The 19669-nt window shown below is 53.5% G+C and overlaps 1 protein-coding gene across 2 annotated transcripts in view; it reads left to right on the top strand.

The window, feature by feature from the left end:
• Positions 1-11832, top strand: part of Ak8 (adenylate kinase 8) — a 110109-nt gene extending 98277 nt beyond the window's left edge. For both annotated transcript variants that reach the window (XM_026395494.2, XM_026395493.2), the window contains 2 exons: positions 10231-10311; positions 11326-11832. In XM_026395494.2, the coding sequence (XP_026251279.2) occupies positions 10231-10311; positions 11326-11563 (319 nt within the window). In that variant the 3' untranslated portion in view covers positions 11564-11832. The remainder of the gene's footprint in view (positions 1-10230; positions 10312-11325) is intronic.
• Positions 11833-19669: the final 7837 nt, after the last annotated feature.

The raw sequence follows: 19669 nt of genomic DNA, 5'->3' as shown, positions 1-19669 counted from the left end.
ACCTGGGGGCCAGGCAGGACAGCCCGCTCCAGGCCACACTCAGCACTTAGTGAGACCCTGTCTCAAAATAAAAACCGAAAAGGGCTGGGGTGGGCTGAGTGCTCTCCTAGCACGTGCATGGCCCCGACCTCAATCCCTAGGAACGAAAAAAAAAAAAAAGTAGAAGGGGTAGAGAGAGAAAAGGGGAGGGGAGGGGAGGGGAGGGGGGATAGTAGAGAATAGGACAGACAGCAGAATACATCAGACACTAGAAAGGCAATATGTCAATCAATGGAAGGGAAACTGATGTGATACAGCAATTTGTATACGGGGTAAAAGCGGGAGTTCATAATCCACGTGAATCAACCGTGTAATATGATGTATTAAGAACTATGTAATGTTATGAACGACCAATAAAAAAAAAAAAAAAAAAAAAGGAGGGAAAAAACAAAGGTCCCTCCCGATTCTACTTACGGAGAATCATCTGGAATGTTCTGACCTTTTTTCTTCCTTCAATACTGTTTTGAATGTGAGATATCTCGCTCTGTTGCCTGGGCTAGCCTCTAACCCTGGGACCCAGGGACCTTCCCATGCCACCAAGTTGGTGGGATCACACAACAGTGCCTAACCTGGGACCTGAAGTCTTTCAGTGAGCACCTCGCGTTGCCGTTCATGTGTCATGATGACAGTGACAAGTCACAGTGTGTCTCTGTCTTCTCCCTGCACAAGAGGGTCCCCCCTTTCACCCTGCTCCTATGGGAAATGCAGAGTTTGGGGGGCAGTGAACTTGTAGTCAGAAAAAGCTGGGGGCTGTGAGGACATGTGTGCTGGGGCCAGACTGCACCGATCACATAGAATGGAACCTGGAACTTGGTTTAAAACGCGACTAATAATAATAGTGATAATGAGAGTCTGGACTGCCTTGGGCATAGCTCGGCGGACACGGAAACTGTCACGTTAAGACACTTAAAACTCAGGGACTCTCAAAAGCTCAGAGTAGGTCCGTGTCCTTTGGCTTGGTCTCCTGGTCCCAGGAACATGGCATCTCAGGCAGGGGCACTGTTTCCTGACCCAAAGCCACCGTACAGGTCACTGGTCAGTGACCTGCTTGGGGAGACCTTACCAGAAGTTCCTGCTGCACACCTGCTGTCCCCCGGGGCCCTCCCACCACCGCCTGCCCGAGGCCCCTGGGAAATTTTGCTTCTCGGTTCCGGAGCTTTCCACTTGCCTGGGTCACTTTTGCCTTAGACTCCTTTGCTTTTCTCTTTGGGGGAAGTTGGCAGAACTCCAGCAATTTGCCTCTGCGTATCGTCTGGGGAGCACCTGGGTGGCCGCGCAGGGAGAGATGCTTCTTTCTTCGCGGTGGTGAGGGAGGCGGCATTTGAAGACGGCGCTGAGACGGAGGCGGATTATGCAGGGATTTGATACCTGGGTCATTCTCCTTAAACCAGACTGCTGCTTTTGGCACGCACGTGGTGAGCCGCCAGGAGAGCTCGCTAATTTACCAGTTAATGACAGTTGGAGAGTGTTTTGCTTGCCCCTGGAGAGACGGCAGACACAGCCAGGGTGGGTTTGCCACTTTCAATTAGGCACAGTTTTAAACTAGAAATGGCCAGTGGGAGCCCCTAGTCTTAAGGAGTGGGGAGCAGCTGCTCCCCGGGGGTGGGAGGCGCGATGCTCAGGGCGTAAGATGCGGTGGAGATGTTTGGCCTCCAGTTTGCAGATTGCATCCTTGACAGAGTAGAAAACAGACATTGTAAACATTTTAGAACCTTGGCGGGGCCTCTCCCAGGCTCCAGAGGGGCTGGTGTCCACCTTCTCCCCGCGGCTCTCTCCCTCGCAGTCTCCCTGACAGCTGTCGGGGATCTTCCCAGTTGGCACCTGTGGCCTGCACCTGCCCGGAGGAGCAGGGAGCTCATGGCACCGTGGAGGGGCTTTGCTGTGAGGCAGATGGAGGCTGCTCGGTCCTCCCGGGCCGGCACCCACCCGCGGGCTCTCGCTCAGCATGTGCCTCGAGCTTAGCGCGGTGCAGGCAGGACGGACGTGGCCCCGAGAGGCAGCCCAGCTCCTGCCTCAGGCAGCCCCCGGGAGGCTGAGAGCTCTGGATCCCCTGTGTCCCCAAAGGCTCACATGTTGGAAGCTGGCCCGGTGAGGCCAGGTGAGGAGGGGGCGGGACCCCTAAGGGGCGGGGCCTGGCGGGAGGCACTCAGGTCACCCGGGGCATGCCATCAGGAGGGAGCAGTACAGTTCCTGTGTCTGCCATGAAGCCTTGACCGGAGCCAAGCAGAGGCCAGTACCATGCCTTTGAACCTCCGGGACTGTGAGGTAAATAACCTTCTCTCCTTTCTAAATCACCTAGCCATAGGCATTCCATTACAGTAACAGAAAACAGACTAATAGAGAATACTTCGCAGGTGACTTGTTCTACTTTTTAGATTTGGTAGTCTCAACATAATTCACTAACAGCACCTGTCCCTCTGCCCATCCTCCCCAAGTTCCTTTTCTTCCTCCCATGCTCAGTTCAGCTTTCTCTTCCATTCTGACTGGCTTTCTCTGACAGCTTGCCGACCGCTCACTGCCATTCCCAAATGTAGTCATCTCTCCACACAGCGCTGCCTCTGGCCTGTAGACAGATACAGACTTGTCCTAGCAAGTCTGTAAAAAACCATCACTCCCGCTCTGTGCCTCACAAGCACCACACAGTTGCCACTGCACCTGCATCACACATCTCCTCTGGGACGTGTCACAAGCAACACATTGTAGTTAATGATAAGCAGAACATTCTAGGTGTTAGTTTACGGTATTGTTTTGTAGTTTCATTACTGACTCTCACTTTCTCTGATCCTTCTTCAGTGGTGGTCATTGTAGAGTCCCCTTGAGAGGAGACACTGGATTATACCACAGACAGCGGCAGCGGCAGCCTGTCTGGGAAAAATGAGCACTGGGTGTGAGTCACCCCAAAGGGACTGAGTCTTCATTAAGGGCCAGACAGTGTCCCTCCTTGGAAGGAGGGGCCAGCCTGAGCCTTCTTCAGAAGCTGTCTTCCTGACCAGACTTGACAACGTGTGGGTGCGGTTTGAACACAGGTTGGAAGGTCTGTTTGGGCCTCTGCATCTGCGGCTTTCTGTGCACAGAGTTCACATCTTGATGTCTTCTGGATACAAACCATGATCAGATTTGTGTTCTGCAAATATTCTCTCCAGTCTGTGGCTCATCTTTCTTTTTCTTTTTTCATGTCTTTTGAAGAGTGGGGTTTTTAATCGTTAGACATTTGATGAAGTCTAACATAAATATTTTCCTTTTTTTCAATTTATTTTTTAGTTGTAGTTGGAGACGATACCTTTATTTCTCTTATTTAATCATAGGTGGTGCTGGGGATGGAACCCAGGGTCATGCACGTGCGAGGCAAGCGCTCTACCGCTGAGCCCCAGCCCCAGCCCCAATATTTTTCTTTTATCAACCATTAATTTGGTGTCCTGTCGAGGAAAATATTCAACCCAAAGAAAATCACATAGATTTCTTCTAGAAGTTTAATAGTTTGAGGGTTTTATACTTCTACAAATGTGAATATGCATTTTTCTCTATTTGTGGTAAGTCTTGAAATCAATTTGTTCTTCCTTTTTAGTATTATTTTAATAATTCAGATTCTTTTTCCTTTCCATATAAAATTTAGAATTAACTCATGTAGGATCTTCAGGGGAAAAAAGCTTGTTATAATTTTGATGGGTACTGCACCGAATCTCTGGATCTTGTTGGGGTTTAGATGTGAGATGCTCCCCATAAGCTCACGTGCAAGAAGATGCAGGAAAGTTTAGAGGAGAAATGATCCCGTTAGGAGAGATTCGACCAGATCAGGGCCTTGACCCTTTGATAGGAATTTACTGGGTGGTAACTCGGGCACATGGCTTGTTGCTGGAGGCGGTGGGTCCCTGGGGGCTTCCCTTTGGGGGTGTGTTTTGTGAGCTGAGCTTACTCTCTCTCTGCGTCCTGTGGCCATGTCCTGAGCCACTCCCTTTACCACCCTCTTTCACTATGATATTCTGCTACCGAGCAGAATGGAGCTGGGTGTCTGTGGCCTGAGATTCTGAAACCATGAGCCCCAAATAGGCTTCTCCTCTAAAACTGTGGTCTGTCAGGTCTTCTGGTCAGAGTGGTGAAAAGGCTGACCAAAGCAGATCTATTAGGATCCGAGCTGAGGTTTTCGACATTGAATATCTGAGTCCATGAACATAGTATAGCTTCCCCCTGCACCTGTCTCCTTGGTTTCCTTCATCAGCACTTTGTGATTTTCAGCACACAGACCTCGTATTGTTTTATTAGATTTGTACATAAGTATTCTGGCTTATACTAGTATATACGGTACTCTTTAATTTCAATTTCTAATAATTTATTTCTAGTATCCAGAAAGTCAATTTACTTTATGTTTATTGATCTTATATTCTGAGAATTCACTAAACTTGCTTACTAGATCTAGTAGCTTTATTGAAAATCCGTTGGGATTTTCTATTGGACGATCATGCATCTGCAAATAGAGAGGGTTTTATTTCAGTATGTATGCATGTTCTTTTCTGATTGCATAATCCAGGACTTTCAGTAGGATGTTTGATAAGGGTGTAAGAGTAGACATTTCTGTCTTGTTCCCAATTTTAGGGGGAAATCATTCAGTCTCTCACCATTAAGTATGACATTAGCTGGATTTTATCTCATTTTGTTTGTTTGTTTTTGTTTTGGTAAATGTGTCAAGAAAGTTCTCTTCTATTTCTAGTTTGCTAAGACTTTTTTTTTTAAATCAGAAACTGATGTAAATTTTTCAAATGCCTTTTCCATATTCATTGAGATGATGACACACTTTTTTTCCCCTTAAGTCTCATGCTAGAGTAAATTGTATTAATTGATTTTCTAATATCAGTCTTCCATTTCTAGACTCAATTCCACTTAGTTCTAAAAGATTATTCTTTTATGTATTGCTAGATTCAATTTGCTAAAGATTTATTATAGAATTCTGCATCTGTGTTCATGAGGACTATTAATAGTTTTATCGTTTGGTATCAGGGAAAGGCTGCCAAATAAAGTAAGTTGGGAACTAGAGTAACGGAGGTCCTCTTCTGTTTTCTGGAAGAGTTCCTGTAGCATTCCCTTAGTTTTCTGCAGAATTGGTACTATCGTGCGATTGTATTTTCAATTCGCTCATTCACTTGTACACGTCTGTATTCAGAACCTGCCAACTTGTGAGTTCATTCATGATCAGAGGAGCCCCCTCCCCAACGCGGCCTTCTGCTTGTGTGTGTGATGAAGCAACAGAAGGCGCACAGCCACCTCCCACAGGTGGCCCAGCAGCACTAACACAGTCACACTCTTGTGCAGCCAGGATCTCACCATCTCCTGAACCCTTGCCTCGCCCTCCACCGGGGCTGACCACCCCGCCCCCACGGCCCCCGAGAACCCCCAGGCTGCTTGCCGTCCCTGTGACTTGGACTGTTCTGAACCTCACAGAAGCAGCACACGCAGCACCTGTCCTGAGTCGGGCTGACTCCGTCCAGCTCGCGGTCCTGCAGGCTCGCAGTGCCCCAGTGGGTTCCAGGGACCCACGTCAGAGCTCCTGCCTTGTAAGGCCGGCTGTGTGCGAAGCCCGCCTGGTCTGTCCACTCACCTCTCCGTGACGGCAGTGTTCCCGCTTTGCCTGTGTGGACCACACTGCTGTGAGCAGGGGTGTGCGCCTCCTGGGCATGTCCTGCTCCCAGGGATTTGGGTCTGTATCCCGGGGGGGCGGGGGGCTGGATCTGATGGTCATTCTGTGTTTCTTTTTCTGAGAAGCCACCATGTAATTTTCCAAGTGGCTGCACTGTTGACCTTCCTGTCCCAGGGCCAGAGAGCTCTAGTCTCCTCACCCTGGCCATACGTGTCCCTCCCCGTCCCTCCCCCCTCCCTCCCCCCCTCCCTTCCTGCCTGCCTTCCTACCTTGTCCCCCTTGTGGACCTGACGTCCTCTCTCACCACGTTTGCACCACAGTGCTTTGCCAAAGTTTCTGCAACCATGGAGGTCCACCTGTTGAGATCAAGTGCCAACAGGCAGGCCCCTGCCTCTGGGCAGGACTGGACATGAGACTTAGAGCCAGGCCTTGCGTATGGTGACTCTCGACTTACCAAGCCTCCTGGGGGCACAGCCAATCCCCTCCTCCGTCTCCAGTGACTGGCTCTGGAGCAGGGGGAGTTTCAGGGCCTTTTAAGGGAACTTCCTTTGCTCCCCACCCTGAGCCTGAGGCAGTGGCTGGAGGAGGCGTCACAAGGGCCTGTCGTTGGTGTCTGACACAGTGCCAGGACGATAGCGTGTGAGCTCCTTTCCTCTCCCTGACTCGGTTTCCCCATCTTGACACAGTAGATGGGATCAGAGTGGTGGTTTCCTGCCCTAGCTACATACCACAATCACTTGAAGAGCTCTCAGAATCCTCATTTGCAGTTAGTTGTGGGGCCACACCTGTGATCCCAGTGACCCAGGAGGCTGAGGCAGGAGGACCACAAATTAAAGGCCAACCTCAGCAACTTAGTGAGACCCTGTCTCAAAAAAGACTAGGGATGTGGTTTAGTGGTAAAGCACCCATGGGTTCAATCTGTAGTACCCGCTCCCCGCAAACAATCCCATTTGCAGAACTCAGCCTTGGACTAATCACTAATCACGGGCTGGGGCCCAGGCTTGGTATTCTCAAAGCTTCCTAATGGTGGCCTGTGTGGCCAGGATGAGACCCTGGGTTAGAGCCATGGCCCCCAGAGCTGCCTGGTTGTGAGACTCACTTGAGCTGTTGATTTATAAATACTTCATATTTATAATAAATATTATAAATCACAAATATTTATAATTCAGGGTAATCCGTCCCTCCCTGGAGGTTTTGGCTCAATAGCTCAGGGGACAGGGGGTGCCCAGATCTGCATTTTAGACAAGCCATCTAGATGTGCTCACCATCAGACAGAGCTGGGGAGCAGGATCGGAGTGGCCATTCTCCTACCTTCACGTGCTAGGGATCATCTGGTTCAGGGGTGGGCGCTGGGGCTTGAGGTCTGCAGACCAGTAGCCCCAGGCCCAGGCCATTCAGGCTTAGTGCGACCAGGGGCCTCCAAGGCCCTTCCACTGCCCCCTGCCCCCTGCCCCTGCGCCCAGGCTGCCCCAGCTGGAAGGCAGGCATGGCTCCGCCCTGCTGCTGCTAGGCCCCGGCTACACTCCCCGCGGTCTGCCCCGTGCCCTCTGACAGTCTGCTTTCGCCATTCCCCTTTCTGGTGTGTTACTGAAAAAGCATCTCAGGAAACACAGCGTGGCACAGGGCAGGGCCGTGCGCGGCGCAGACGTCGGCAGAGCATCCTGGCCTGCGCCCTGCCACCCGGGCGCCCACTGGGGCCGCAGCCTGGACGATCAGGCGCTGGCACGCGGAGGGCAGCCTCCCAGGGGGCTTTTCCAGAGGCGCGTGCCAGTCCCGCCCCAGGTCCTGCTGCTCTGGCCGTGGGTGGCAGGCCCTCCCCGTGCCTGGCAGGCCATCTTGATGTGCCAGGCCAACAGCTTTCAGCGCGTCTGATGGTGAAGAGCCTTCGCTGACAGGGACCTCCACACTGGCGTCCTCTCTGCAGATGGCAGCATTTACAGTGGCACCACCCACTGCCAGCCCCAGGGACAGCTGAGACTCGGGGTTGCTGGGGCCCCTGGGTCCTGGGGCATGAGGGGCCAGCTGGAGGGTGGCCGCAGTTGAGACACCTGTGCTCCGTGTTTGCCCGCTGCCCGGGCTCCGCGTGGTGTCTGGGGGCTGTTATTCTGTGGCACCTTGTGAATGGAGGTGATTCCAGGACTGGTGCAGAGAAGAAGGGGGCTTTCTTGGTCAGGGCCCTGCCTGGCTGCGGCGGCCGAGCTGTGCTCACTGCAGGAGTGGCCGCGCAGCTTCACCACCGCCCCGAGGGCTTCCTGGCCACGGCACAGTGACCCTCAGAGAGCCTCCGGGGCAAATGAGCAAGGGCAAGAAAGCCTGGAGGGAGAGGGGACATCTGACTCTGGGACTCTGTCTATCCATGTTTTTATTATTTGTTTATTTATTTTTTGTGGTGCTGAGGCTTGAATCCAGTGCCTCACACGTGCTAGGCGAGTGCTCTGCTGCTGAGCCCTAACCCCCGCCCTGTCTATATTTTTTTAAGTTCACATATTTTTCAGAAAGCAAGTGGCCTTGGAGAGGTGTTAGGTGTCATATTGTAGGAAACGCAGTCCAGACCAACTGAAACTGAGAAAAGAGGTTTACGTGTTCATGTCAGAGAAATGCTGAGGGTGTGCTGGCTTCAGGCACGTCCTGATCCCGGGCCCCACACTGTCTCTCCCCATCTCTCTGCTCTCTCAGCAGGGCTCTCTCTGGGTAACCTGGACTTGCAAGCCATTCGCTTCGCAGCCTCAGCAGAAATGAGGCTCCCTTCCCCCCAGCAGGCACTGGGGCAGCCCTCCGCGGATCAGCCTGCATCCTGAGCCAATTCCTGTGGCCAGGAGGAGCCGGCGCTCAGACTGGCCACCTCTAGGCCTCCCTCATGTCCAGTCCTGCAGCCCTGGGCAAGTTAGTTCCATGAGGCCTTGAGATGAGAGGGGCAGTGTGTCCCCCCAGAGGAGACTGGGAAAAGTGTGTCCACAGCTGGGGGAAATGGTCCACGTGCAGGCCCAGCAGCAGTCCGGCTTGGCCTCTCCTGCAGGCCTCCCTAAGGCAGGAGGTTCCGGCTGAGAACAGGAGCCTCTCTGAGCCCTGTCTCCCTTGGAGAGTCCCCATGTGGTTGACGGCTCTAACTAATTCCCAGGGGGTCGCAGCACCTGCAGGCTCCCCAGCTCAGAACCCCACCAGAGGCAGCCATCCCACCGCCAGGCACGCGGGCTGCCTCCCACCCTCCTGAGCCAGGCAAGGTGCGCCCGTGTCCTCTGCCAGCCGCTGCCCTGGAGAGTCTGTGAGCCCCCTGGGAGTCTCCTGTCCAGGGTCCCTCCAGCCCTGTGCTCGAGAGCCACCAGGATTGTGGCCTGGTGGGAAATCACCACGAGGAGGCGGAGCGCAGGCCGCGGGGAGTGTGCGCCCTCCTCGCTGGTGACTTCTTCCCCTGCAGTGTTCCTGGGCACCTGCTGGGGGCCCATTACTGCTCTGGCCTTACCAAGAGGCGTCTGGGCCCAAAGCGTGGCCACCTGACAGGTCTGGAGGTCTCTGGGGGTGTCGGTGAGGGGCGGAGTGTCCGAGAGTGGAGGTGAGGTCCCTGCCCGGCGGCCTCTGGCGGAGCCTGCTTGTGTGAAAGTGGAACGGATTCAAGGCCATGGGTGTGTGAGCGTGTTGGTCGTCACTGACGCTGTCCCCAGTGGGAAGTGTGCACCTCAGACATAGACCCAGGCACCGACGGTGACGGCCTGTCCTGCTGGGAGCTGGCGCGCTGAGCCCGCAGCGCTGGCCCTGGGCTCTCCACGCTGGCTGAAGGCCAAGGGCAGGGAGCACGGGACGTCCCAGCAGCTGCTGCCTGGGGAGCAGCTTCCCTGAGACTTCTCTGTGGGGACACTGTGGTGGTCAGCATGTGTAGGGTGCGGGACACTCACATCAGGGTGGCCAGCCTTCCCCTCTCCTCGGACACAGATGGCTTTTATGTGTGGGGAATGTCACACTCTTCTGGGCATTTTGAGAATTGGCTGGTTTTAGCGGGGTGGTGACCGCTGGGCTGGAGCAGGGCAGTCGTGCCCCGCCCGCGTCTGGTGTGCAGGAGCTTCTCGTCACCCGCCCTCTGCCTGCCCTTCCAGCCCCGGTGAGCACCGTCCACTCTGTTCCTCTGTGAGATTCACGAGTGAGACCGTGTGTCCTTGTCCCCTGTCTGGCTTACCTCACTTAACATGATGACCTCAGGTGCCATCCACGTTGCTGCTTCTCCTCACAGCTCCAGAGGAGGGCACGCCGGGAAGCCTGGGCTGGTGGGGGCAGCGTGGGGAGAGCAGGGCCCAGAGCCTGCCCTGTGGCTCTGGGCAAGGACTGGGCAAGGCAGGGGAGGGTCACAGAAAGCTTCAGCCTGGGCAGTGGAACAATTCTGGTGGCTCTGGCTGCCTGGCACCTGGCCCTGGGGTGAAGCCTGCAGGGGACGTGGGCTGGCGGGGTGGGAGTGTACCTGAGACGCTCTGGGGCAGCTCTCTGCTCTCTGTGGGGCTGGCTCAGGAGGTCCAGGCCTGGGTTGTCACAGCACCGTGAGTACAGGTCGTGACAGGTGTGCACTGTGCCCGTAGGGTGTTTTTCCTGAACGTGCCGTTCGATTCTATCATGGAGCGGCTGACCCTGAGAAGAGTGGATCCAGTCACAGGAGAAAGGTTTGTGCCCGTTCCTGGAAGCTGGCCACCCAGGGCTGCTAGCAGCCAGGCCCACCTGGGGATGATTGAGGGGGCTAGAAATGGGGTCCCCACTAGCTCTTCTGAGCATGCCTGGTGGCCCTCTTTGTAACCAGGAGAGGACTGTCCAGAGCTCTAGGACACTGGCACTCTGTCCTGGGTCAGCAGCTGTGCCCAGCATGTGAAATGGCTGCACCGGCTGCAAATGGGTGGGTAGGTGTCCCCTGTCACACACCAGTGGCCTTGGCCAAGAGGCCCCCAGAGCTGGCAGCTGTACAGATGCATTCCCGCGGGAACTGGCTCATCCCTGAGTCCTCCTGAGGGCTGAGAGCGGATTCTGCATTCATTCTGCAGTCTGACCAAGCACAGTCCCTGCACTGTGGCCTCCGGGCAAGTTCCACCTGCCCAGACCGAAGCTTTCTGTGACCCTCCCCTGCCACAGTGCAGCAGAAATGCACCTGAAAGTCCCCACGGTCCAAAGGTGCCCCAGCTCTCCTCTTCCCTGGGAACCAGGGCATGTTTCGGGTAGGGACAGGAGTGGGGACGGGGAGAAGGAGGTGCCAGAGAGGGTTTTTCTGAATATGGATCTGGTCTGTCCTCCTGGCTCCGGGGACAGTCCTCAGTGACCCATCTGAACGGCAGGGGCCGTCTGGCGCTTCCTGCCACGCCCCTCCTTGAGTCCCATGAACACAGGGTCACAGTCGGTGCCCAGCAGCGGGTGTGAGGCAGGCTTAAGGTAGAGGCTTAACGAAGATCAAAGATGGTTGGGAGGAAAAAGCCAAGAAGAGAGTGGGGGAGGGGGAGGGCTGGGGGTGGTCCCTCGCAGCCACCTCCTACGCTGATGTCTCTGCTCTGACCCCAGCGGGCACCAATCTTGGGTCACTCGGCAGCTCAAGGCAGTCAGGAGTGTACATGCAGCTTGTGCCCAGGTTGCTGGGCTGGTGGTGATGGCCGACAGTGCCAGCCTGTGGTCACCTGTTCCCTTCTCCTTCGCAGGTACCACCTCATGTACAAGCCGCCCCCCACCATGGAGATCCAGGCTCGTCTCTTGCAGCACCCAAAGGATTCTGAAGATCGGGTCAAGTTCAAGGTGGATCTGTACTACAGGAACTCCGCCGAGCTGGGGCACTTCTACAGGTGGGCCACCACCATCAACGGGGACCAGGACCCCTACACCGTCTTTGAGTACATCGAGAGCGGGATCATCAATCCCCTGCCCAAGAAAGGGCTCTGATGGGCTCAGAGCAAGGAGCAGGCCCAGTGGACCCCGCCCGCTCCTGGAAAACCCCACCAAGCCAATAAAGAGTGCTGGTGACAGACGTGTGTCCTGGGGGGACAGTGGCTGCAAGGTGGCCTTGTTGGGAGTCTGGGAACACAGAGCAGGGAGCCCTGGGCCAGGCCTTGGGGGTGTCCCCGCACACCATGTGTCCCCTGGGGACCCAGTGCAGTGACGCACAGCTCCTAGCAGGTGTCTGGCACACACTAAGCAGCCTGGGAGGTGGGACTCTGGGGGTGACTGCTATGCTCCCTCACCCGCCCTGTCCAGTCCAGCAGCCTCTAGCCACAGGGCACTGTGGGGCACCTGAAATGTGGCTGGGGCCATGTTGTTTAACCTCCATGGTTTAAGTACCCTCAGGGGCTAGTGGCTGCCTTCTGAGGCAGCACAGGGCTGGACAGACAGCTGGTCTCCAGACTGCCTCCTGCAGATCCCTCTGGGTAGGAGAAAGTGAGTCCCTCTGCAGGGCCAGGAGGGATGTGGGGGACAGCAATGCCTTAGGCTGATGGGGTGACCAGCCCTTCCAAGCCCTGCCATGTTTCTCCTGCACACCACAATGGTCTCTTTAGGTAGGTGCTTGTCCCATGGACGCAGAGTGTAGATGACCTGCTAAGGTCACTTGATCAAGGCTGGAAGGTGCTCTAGCTCTGGAGCTCTGGGAAGTCCAGGGCTGTGGGCCCGATGGCCAGAGCCCCTCCTGGCCTGGGCTAGTGCAGAGCTCCTCCAGCACAGCCCCTGCGCAGCTGCTGTGCTGAGCCGTGCCTCTGGGCCCACCCTGCTTCTGCCCTAGGCCCTGGCAGGTTGAGCCAGGCCCCATGGGGCTGGGCCCTCTCTTGGAAGGTCCTGCCTTCTGTGGCCAGCCTAAGCCATGCCGCACCTCCCTGCCCGGCTCTGACACTGGGGGTCACCTGAAACTCCACTGGGGCCTCCCTGCCCAGGCCCCAGTTCTCCCACCCTCCATGCACCCCAGGAGGGTCTGTGACAGACTGTTCTGCAGGTGCACAGCTGCCCCTTTGAATTGTGGGAGATGGCAAGGAGGGAAGCGGCCAGCACTGGCCTGCCTAGGGTTACTTTCCCCACCTTAGCTCTCCTGGCTGCCTGGCCTCTGGGTTGCCCACTCGGCCATTTGCCTTGCCCTCCCCTGCCACCTGGCTCAGCGGTGCCCACTGTGCTGAGCTGCTGGGTGCAGCACGCCGAGGCAGGTGGTGTCCCTGCCAAGAGCTGGGCATGGCGCCCTGCAGCCCAGCCCTGTGTGCTGCTCTGTGGCCTTGGGAAGTCACTCACCTCTCTGGGGATTTGTAAATAAGAATAAATGTAGTGCCTCCTGGGAGGTCATGAAATATAGTGAGTCCCTCCCGGTGCCATCCCAGACGCAGGGACCATGTGGGCCGCAGGTGGGGCCCATCGAGCTGGGGGCTCTGCAGATCACTCCCTGGGAGGTGAGGGCTGGGGGCCTTCCCTGGCTGCACGCTGCCGCCCTCCCTGGCTTTGCAGGCCGGGCTGCGCCTGCTCGTGCTGGAGGGAGGCACAGTGAATTGGGCTCCTAATTGGAGCTGCAGCCTAAGGGGCGGCCTGGCTGCCTTGATGAATGTCCAGCCCAGCCCACGGTGGTGCTCAGGGCTCCGGGTCCAGGGAGGCCACTCCTGTGGCTGCAGGGCGAATCTTGCTAATTTACTGGTGAGCAGCTGTGATGAATGAACCACTGAGGTCTGATCAACGTCACCTGCAGGAGAACAAACTGCTTCTAACGCTGTCATCCGTGGCTCCACAGCCCATCGCCGCCCGGCTCGCTGGCCTCTCTATCCTAAGTGGTCAGTGCTCAGGCTCCCTCCCTCGGCCCAGCACACTCTGTGCAGTTCCCCCCACGCCCCTGGCAGTGGAAATGCACAGGTGTGAGGGGCACAGGTGGGGTGTCTGGCCGCCTGCCCCCCACAGCCTCTATCCCAAGCTGCAGAGGATGAGGACAGGATCACCTCTGCCCTGAGCTGGGCCAATCGGCTTCTCTCTCCCAGAAGAGAGTAAGAACTAGGATCACTGTCCTCTGTGGCTTGTGGGAGAGGGACATCAGGGCTGCCTGGCCAGTGTGCAGCACATCAGAGCAATGACAGTTAATCTGGGAAAAAAGTGACGCAGGCTCATCCCTCCCTCCTTCATCCCACAGCATTAATTGAGGACCTATCACATGCCCAGCACTGGGGACACAGCAGAGAAAAAAGGGACAAGATTTCTGCCCTTATGGGACTGATATCTTATAAAGATGCCAGAAATGAAAGAAAGAAAAGGAACTTCAGATTTTGGGTGGCTCCTGATACCCTTCCTTGCTGATCCCCCCTGCAGACCAGCCTGTTTTGTCTGCCAGAGGGGAGCAGGGAGAGGGACTCAAATGGGGTCACAACTCACAGGAGAACCCTTTAGGAGGGCAAAGGTGACCTGGAAGCTGAGTTCTAAGGCACATAAGAGGGCTCAGGTGCATGGAAAAAAAAAACAAAAACATGTGTTTTAGTTGACCATGGAACATGCTGCCATTAAAAAAAATAAAAACAAATATTGTGATTATTGAAATATGTTCCTTGTAAAAAATCCAAACAACATGACAGAAGCATCTCAAATAGGGAGTGAAAACCTCCAGCAAAACTCTTAATGTCATTCCCTGCAGATAACTGCACTTTTGGATGATGGATGGATGGATGACAGATGAATAGATGGATGATGGATGGATGGGTGAATGGATGATGGAAAGATGATGGATGGATGCAAGCATGGATGATGGATTGATGACAAATGATGGATGGATTTATGGATAGATTGATGCATAGATGGATGATGGATTGATGGATGGTAGATGGATGATGGATGGATGGAAGAATGGATGGATGGATGATGGAAGGATGGATGATGGATGGATGGATAGATGGATGATGGATGACAGATTGATGGATGATGAATGGATAGATGGAAGGATGATGGATAGATAGAAGGATGATGGATGGATAAAGGATTGATGGATGATGGATAGATGGATTGATGACAGATGGATGACTGATGGATAATGGTTGGATGGATTGATAGATGATGGATAGATGGATGGACAGATGGATAATTGATGACAGATGGATGGATGGATGATGGATGACAGATTGATGGATGATGAATGGATGAGGGATGGACAGATGATGGGTGGTGAATAGATAGATGATGGATGTATGATGATAGATGTATGATTGATGGATGAATGGATGGGTGGATGAATGGATGATGGATGACTGATGGATGATGGATTGATGATGGATGGATAGATGGATGATGGATGGATGGATGACAGAGAGATGATGGATGGATGGATGATGGATGGTACATGGATGATTATGAATGGACGGGTGACTGATGGATTTGATGGATGGATGGATAGATGATGGATGATGGATAGATAGATGGATGATGGATGACAGATTGAAGGATGATGGATGGATGATGGGTAGATGACAGATGATGAATGGAAAGGAACATTTGGGGGATTGTACTGTATTGGGTCCTCTGTAACCTTTTTAAAAAAATGTGGTAAGTACCCTTGATATTAAAATCTACACTCTTACACGTTGAAGTGTACAGTCCAGCACTGCCAACTTCAGGTCCCTGGAACTCATTCTTCTTGCACAACTGAAACTGTGCCCACTGGACTGCAGCTCTCCACTGCCTCCTCTTCCCTGGTGGCCATCACCACTCTACTCTGGTTCTTTGACTAGACTACTTTAGAAACCGTGTATAAACGGAATCGTGCTGTATGGGTCCTTCATCTGGTTACTTCACTTGGCATGGTTTCCTGTGGGTGACAGCAGATGGATTTGTTTCCTTTTTAAGGCTGAATAGTATCTGCCGTGTGGACAGGCCACACCATTTACTCATCCATCAGTGGACACTAGGCTGCTTCTGCATTTGGCTGACAGGATAACGCTGTGGTGAGCACGGGGTGCAGATTTCTCTGCAAGATCCTGATCAGCTGTTTGGTGCCCTGCTTTGGTGTTCACCTCTGTGGCATGATCCTTCTTTACCTAGAGATGCACACGTTGTAGGCATCTATATTCTTGCTTTCGTCCAGCTGTGCTGCCTCAGGTGGAGGCCACTTTGGGCTGATGCCACAGTACTCCTTGTGCTTGAAAAGGAATGAGCTCTGCCACCCCTCCCATGGCTGAGCTGGAAAGGAGGCCTGGGGAGGGGTCTGTGAATAGCAAGAGTCCCGCGTGCGTGAGTCAGGTCTGTGCCAGTCCCACGAGGAGGTCTTTGTCTGGGAAAGTAGGAATCTATTATCCCCATTCTACAGATGAGAAAGCTGTGGCAGTGATGTCCTGAGGTCACACGGGCAATAGGAGGCAGACCCCGGTGTGGGCTCCACCTTTCATGGCCAAGGACAGAAGGGCCATCCAACCTGAGAGAGCACTCTGGCTGGGAGACTGTGGGGACGGACCCTCTCCCACTACGGAGGAAATACAGTTGGCAAGTCACCTTGGAGGGCACCCACTGAAAGTGACAGCACCTATTAAAATGAGAAATGCACAAAACACAGTCCCTTTGCTTCACCCATTCAGCGTGGGTCAGTGCCACCTCTGGGTTCCTGCTCTTGGACCCCGACACCTGTGCACAAGGCTCAAGGACATTTGTTGCAACACTTTGTGACAGGAAAGAGGAGAGAAAGAACCCAAAGGTCCCCTGCTGGAGAGGCAGACACTAATGGACACTGTCCATTTTCCAGGGCCTTCCCTCCATGCCCTCAGAACCCACTAGGGTAACCAGCTAAAAATCCTGACTTCCCTCGCAGCTCAGGTGACCATGGGACACGGTTCTGCCCAGTGGGCCCTTTTAGGAGAGCTGTTATTTTCTCATCTAAAGGGCAGAAAGGGGAGAAGAAAGCGGAGCCCTGTCCCGTGCCTGGGGTGTGCAGGTCAGTTCACTGGAGCAGCTGAGACCCGGCCCTGCGCTGACCTCGGGGAGATAGTGCTCGGCCTGCTCAGAGCCCTGAGCTGTGTGCAGGAGGTGAGCGCCTGAGGCAGAGAGGAGAAGAGGGCCCAGCAAGGAGCAAGGAGGGGGCGGAACTCAGGCCCCTGCCAGGCCCCTTCCTCCTGGGACTGTCTCTTCTATGATGCCCACTTCACAGTGGGGAGGCTGGTAATTTTGTGGTCAAAGCCCCATGCATTTTGTTTATTTTATTTTTAGTACCAGGGATTGAACCCAGGGGGGCTCAACCACTGAGCCACACCCCCAGCCCTTTATATTTTTTGAGACAGAGTCTTGCTAAGTTGCTTAGGGCCTCACTAAGTTGCTGAGGTTGGCTTTGGATTTGCAATCCTCCTGCCTTAGCTTCATGAGCCTGGGATTACAGGTGTGCACCACTATGCCTGGCTCCCCACGCATTTAAAAAAGGACCCCTTGTCCACTCCTGACCTCAAGGTCATCATTTAAGCTGTCACCATCAAGTAGAGCTGAAAAACACGTTACCGAATCTTTCGGTTCTCAGGTTCACACATTTCACAAATACCAACCAAACTCCTGCTAGGCCTGAAGCCCCGTTTTTCTGGGGCTATAGCAGGTGACAGAGACAAGGCCCTCACTGGGGTCTGGACCAATTACCACACCTGCTGGCAAGCACAGAGGCTCAGAGGGTCAGGCCTGGACACCAGCACGTGCCAAAGAGCCGGGCTTGAGGTTCCTGCAGTAAACCACAAAGTTCTTCCTTCTTCAGTAAAACACTCCTCAAGTTTTCACCAGCTGCCCAGGAGCCTCCGCCACTACACAACCAGTCTGGCTGTGGCCCTTCCCTGGGCCAGAGGTCAAGCTTCACAGCCTCCACTTGTCCTGAGCCTAGACCGCTCCTTAGGCTGCCTGGGTGTCCAGCCGGCTGTTCCCAACAGGCTCATTCTTCCTTTGTGAATTTTTTCCCACTGGCCCTGGGCCAAGAGACCAGAATGAGGAGCTGACCCCAGATTTACATATAAATAACTACTGAGGCACCTGCTCTGTTATTCTAGAAACAGCAAGACCTTCCACTGATCTCCAGGTGGAGAGGAAAAACCAGAAGTGCGGGCCTGCCTAAGGCCCAGGTGGGAAGTACCCATCTGTTCCCCGACTCTGCACCTGGGAGAGGTTGTTGTACCAGGGCCCACCCCAGGGTCAGCAGCTTGTTTGCAGCAATAACTTTGCTCTCTCTACAAAGCCACAAGACACCAGAAGACAGAAATTCCATCATTATATATAATGGAGGGGGAATGAATGAAAACGTTCTAGCCACTTTCAACAGATATGTTTGAGAAGTCATTTGGTGTGTGCCAGTTTTCTTGGGGAGAGGATTAGCGAATAGGAGAGTGCTTCGTGAGAAAAATCCAGGGAGACATTGGGAGGTTGCTGGGGAGAAGGCAAACACAGGCAAGGGCAGCTTCAGCCTCCTAGACCCCTGGGTCAAGTGGAGCTGAGAAGCCCAGCTGCCTGCAAATCCACAGGGACACTACAGGTTCACAAGGCCGAGATTGTGCTATGGAACTAAACTCAGTCAAAGACAGAGACAAAAAACCACAGAAGAGGAAAACTGGCTAATGACCAGGTCCAAGTAGGGACAGCCAGAATGGGCCCTGGAGCCTCACCATGGATATCCACTCCTAGAGCAAAAACAGAACACACACAAGGCTGTGGCTATCACACCTATTAGGGTGTCTCAGCACAGATCATTCTAGGACACTCAGGCAAGAGAAGACTGAGTCCTGAAAAGGCCCACACTAACAGTGGAAGAGAAACTCATCCCAATAGATGCACCAGCCCAACACAGGAGCACCAGAAATGCAAACAGACAAGGTAGCACAACGCCTCCTAAAGCTCATAATTCACCAGCAGCAGACTCCAAAGATATTGAAGTGGATGAAATATCAGATAAAGAATTCAAAAGAAGGAGTATAAAAATGATCAATGAATTCCAAGAGAACACAGAAAAGCAACTAAATGAATTAAGGAAGTCAGTATAGGATATGAATCAGAAATTCAATAAGGAGGCAGGATATTAAAAAAGAACCAAATAGAAATCTTGGAAATGAAAGACACAATAAATAAAAGAAAACGTTCAGCTGGAAGTCTAATAGAGTAGCCCATGCTGAAGACAGAATCTCAGAGCTGGAAGACAGAGTGGCCAGCCTTAAACATTCAGACAGCATTGAAGAAAAGAAAATAAGTAACCATGATCAGAGATACAAGAACTCTGGCACAACATTAAGAGACCAAACTCAAGAATCACTGGAACTGAAGAGGGTTGTGAGACGCAGGCTAACGGAATGACTAACCTTTTTAGGGAAATAAAAATGGAAAAATTTCCAAACTTTGAGAATGAGATGGACATCCAGGTACAGGAGGCACTCAGAACTCCAAATAGACAATATCCAAAAAGAACCTACTCACGACACATTATAATTAAAACGTCTAACATACAGAACAAGGATAGAATTTTAAAAGCCTTAATGGAAAAATGTCATGTTACATTCCGTGGTAAGCCAATCAGGACTCCGATTTCTCAGCACAAACTCTAAAAGCCAGGAGGGCTGGAACAATGTGTTCCAAGTTCTAAAAGAAAATGTCAACCAAGATGGCTATATCCAGAAAAGCTACCCTCCAAAACTGAAGAATCAAAAACCTGCCAAGATAAGCAGAAACAGGTCCTTTTTGGCTAAAAAGGTAGGACATTGGTCTCACTGTCCACCCACGTTCCTTGCCCCTAGGAACACTGCGGCCTTTTGGCCAGGTCAGAGCCCGCTGCAGTTGTTCTGCTGGGGCAGCAGCCACAGCCGCCTTTCTTTAGCAGTGATTGAGGGCCCACCACTGGCTTTTGTCATTCTGTAGTCCTGTTGTCACGGACATGAGGAAGTCCCACCCTTGGCTCATCAGAACTAACCTGCTGTTGATCCCGACACAATGGCTTCCCATTGCCTCCAGTGTTCACCTGGGCCTTAGCCAGTGGCACACTCTGGTCTCTCCAGGGAAACAGCAGCCAGCCCTGGTTCTTCCGTGGCAGTTCCAACGTGTGCCTCCTTCATT

The sequence above is a fragment of the Urocitellus parryii genome, chromosome 4 (genome assembly GCF_045843805.1).
Source record: "Urocitellus parryii isolate mUroPar1 chromosome 4, mUroPar1.hap1, whole genome shotgun sequence".
Taxonomy (NCBI): Eukaryota; Metazoa; Chordata; class Mammalia; order Rodentia; family Sciuridae; genus Urocitellus; species Urocitellus parryii.
Note: the sequence above shows the minus strand (reverse complement) of the source record. Positions and strands in the feature narration are given on the sequence as shown.